The sequence below is a fragment of the Penaeus chinensis genome, chromosome 6 (genome assembly GCF_019202785.1).
Source record: "Penaeus chinensis breed Huanghai No. 1 chromosome 6, ASM1920278v2, whole genome shotgun sequence".
Taxonomy (NCBI): domain Eukaryota; kingdom Metazoa; phylum Arthropoda; class Malacostraca; order Decapoda; family Penaeidae; genus Penaeus; species Penaeus chinensis.
This window is the reverse complement of record NC_061824.1, coordinates 24,693,470-24,695,969: the sequence shown is the minus strand read 5'-3', so window position 1 is coordinate 24,695,969 and position 2,500 is coordinate 24,693,470. Positions and strand designations below refer to the sequence as shown.

Here is a 2,500-nt window from a genome sequence, read left to right as displayed (position 1 = left end):
GCCTGAAACTATCTAGTTTCGCCTCGGACATTCTTCATTTAAGTTGAATTATAGTTTTTTTTCACCAGGAGGAGAAATCTGCTATCATAGGAGACCAATTCCTGTGGACAGATGGTGTGATTCCTTATATCCTTGGTAAGTATTTCCTCCGCATATTCCCCTTCGGTGTATGAACACTGCCTTCAGATTTCTGTGTCGTGCAGTTTCCGGGATTTACCTTCAGAAAAGGGAAAAAATATATAGCAATTTCATACTATTTGTAGGTGTGCATTTTTGTGGATGTGTATGAATAAAAGTTTTTTTTTTTTTTTTAATTTCTTGCGCACAAAGTTCTTCAAACGTTTCAGTGCACTTGGATGGATCCTTTTAATGTTTCCTGCATTAGTCAGCAGTATTTACAACTCTCTCTCTCTCTCTCTCTCTCTCTCTCTCTCTCTCTCTCAATATATGTGATATTTTTCATGAAAGTGAATACCTATCGATAGGTATTCAATTCTTGCCATCCCTAAATATGTTCCCCTGAAACTCCATCGTCACTCATAAGTTGTTTTTATTATTTTTTTATTATTATTATTTTTTATTTATTTATTTATTTTTTTTTTTATGGGAGGACATATCAAGATCATCAGCGCCAGCCGTAACACCGAGGCTGAACTCCCCCTTCTATCATTTAATTTTCCTTTCACTCGAATAACTTTTCTCTGACACAGCTGGAGGCTCAGACGCCGAGATCGTAGCCGCAATGGACGAAATTATGTCCAAGACTTGTATCAAGTTCATTCCGCGTTCCGTCGGGGAGCACAACTACATCCGCATCACTACTAACGGTGATGGGTGAGTTATGATTTTATCATTATGATAATAATGATAATTATAAAGATGATGATAATAATGATCATAATAGTGATAATGGTAATAACAATAATAATGATGATGATAATGATAATGATAATAATAATGATAATTATGATAATAATAATGATATAATAATAATAACAATACTGATAATAATAATAACAATAATGGTGATGCTGATGATGATGATGACGATAATAATAATAATAATAATAACAATAATAATAATAATAATAATAATAATAACAATAATAATCATAATAACAACAACAACAACAATAATGATAATAGTAATAATGATAATAATTAATAATAATAATAATGATAATAATAATAATAATAATGATAATAATAATGATAATGATGATAATAATGATAATAACGATAATAATAATAATAATAATAATAATAACAACATTAATAATATTAATAACAATAACAAAAGTAGTAGTAGTAGTTTTAAAAGGAATGACAACAGCAACGATTGGCCATTATTAACATTAACACCATGAGGATATCTCTCAAGCAGGACAAGCGACGTGGGGAAATCTCTCGCGACCTTTAGCGAAAACACATTGAACTGATCTGACGTCATTCCCCACGCCACCCCCAGGTGCTGGTCCTACGTGGGAATGATGGACGGAGGGCAGGAGATCTCCCTTGCTCGCAACGGCTGCATCTACCACGGTACCATCATCCACGAGCTCATGCACGCCATCGGCTTCTTCCACGAGCACAACCGCATGGACCGCGACGATTACGTTACGATCAACTATCAGAATATTGATCCTTGTAAGATTTGTTCAGTCGCGGGCTTTGCTTGTGTTATTTTTCGTATTTTGTGTTGTTTCCGAGAGCTGGTTCCCTTTCGATTCATATTAGGTTTAAAGTTTGATTTTAGAGGTAAGGTAATTCCGAGAGATCTGATAATTTTCATTAATATTAAGATTAAATATATCACATGAATCTATGCGTAATCTGTCGTTAAGGAAAGAGTTTGGATGTAAACGTGTCACTTCGGGAACTAAATTCATTATCAGTATGTGATTTACACTATTTTGTAATAAGTAAATAACACACACGTTTACCTTAATTCATCCTTGCTTACAGCGATGGCTTACAACTTCGACAAGGACACCAACTCACAGTACGTAGGCGAGAGCTACAAGTACGACAGCATCATGCACTACGGCAAGTACGCCTTCTCTACCCAGTGGGGCGTGCTGGAGACCATCGTGCCTCTCCAGGACGGCGTAGACCTCACGGACCCTTACGAGAAGCCCCACATGCTGCAGTCTGATGCCAACCAGATAAATAACTTGTATGGCTGCTCAAAGTAGAAAAGAGATCGGGTTTAATTCGTCATATAAATCTAGCTTTTCTAAATTCAAGAGATGAAGTAGCAGGTGAAATACGATAAGAGGTTAACCATGGATTGAGTCTATTATTGTGTTGAGGAATAAAAGAAGTTGCTGGAACGTTGCATGTTTAGTTAATACTATGAGTAAATATGGGAAAAAATCAGAAACTTATTCGAATATTTCCCCGAAGCTGTTTTATAAGATATATTATTATGACAATAAAAAGACTCATTTAAACCAAATCCTCATTACTTTTATTGCATAACAATGCAAAAGGTTAAGTA

The 2,500-nt window shown here is 35.0% G+C and overlaps 1 protein-coding gene across 2 annotated transcripts in view; it reads left to right on the top strand.

Annotated features, from left to right (window-relative positions):
- The window catches only part of LOC125026592 (astacin-like), a 3,230-nt gene extending 772 nt beyond the window's left edge, over positions 1 to 2,458 (top strand). For both annotated transcript variants that reach the window (XM_047615146.1, XM_047615147.1), the window contains exons 3-6: positions 69 to 135; positions 711 to 834; positions 1,469 to 1,647; positions 1,966 to 2,458. In XM_047615146.1, the coding sequence (XP_047471102.1) occupies positions 69 to 135; positions 711 to 834; positions 1,469 to 1,647; positions 1,966 to 2,195 (600 nt within the window). In that variant the 3' untranslated portion in view covers positions 2,196 to 2,458. The remainder of the gene's footprint in view (positions 1 to 68; positions 136 to 710; positions 835 to 1,468; positions 1,648 to 1,965) is intronic.
- Positions 2,459 to 2,500: the final 42 nt, after the last annotated feature.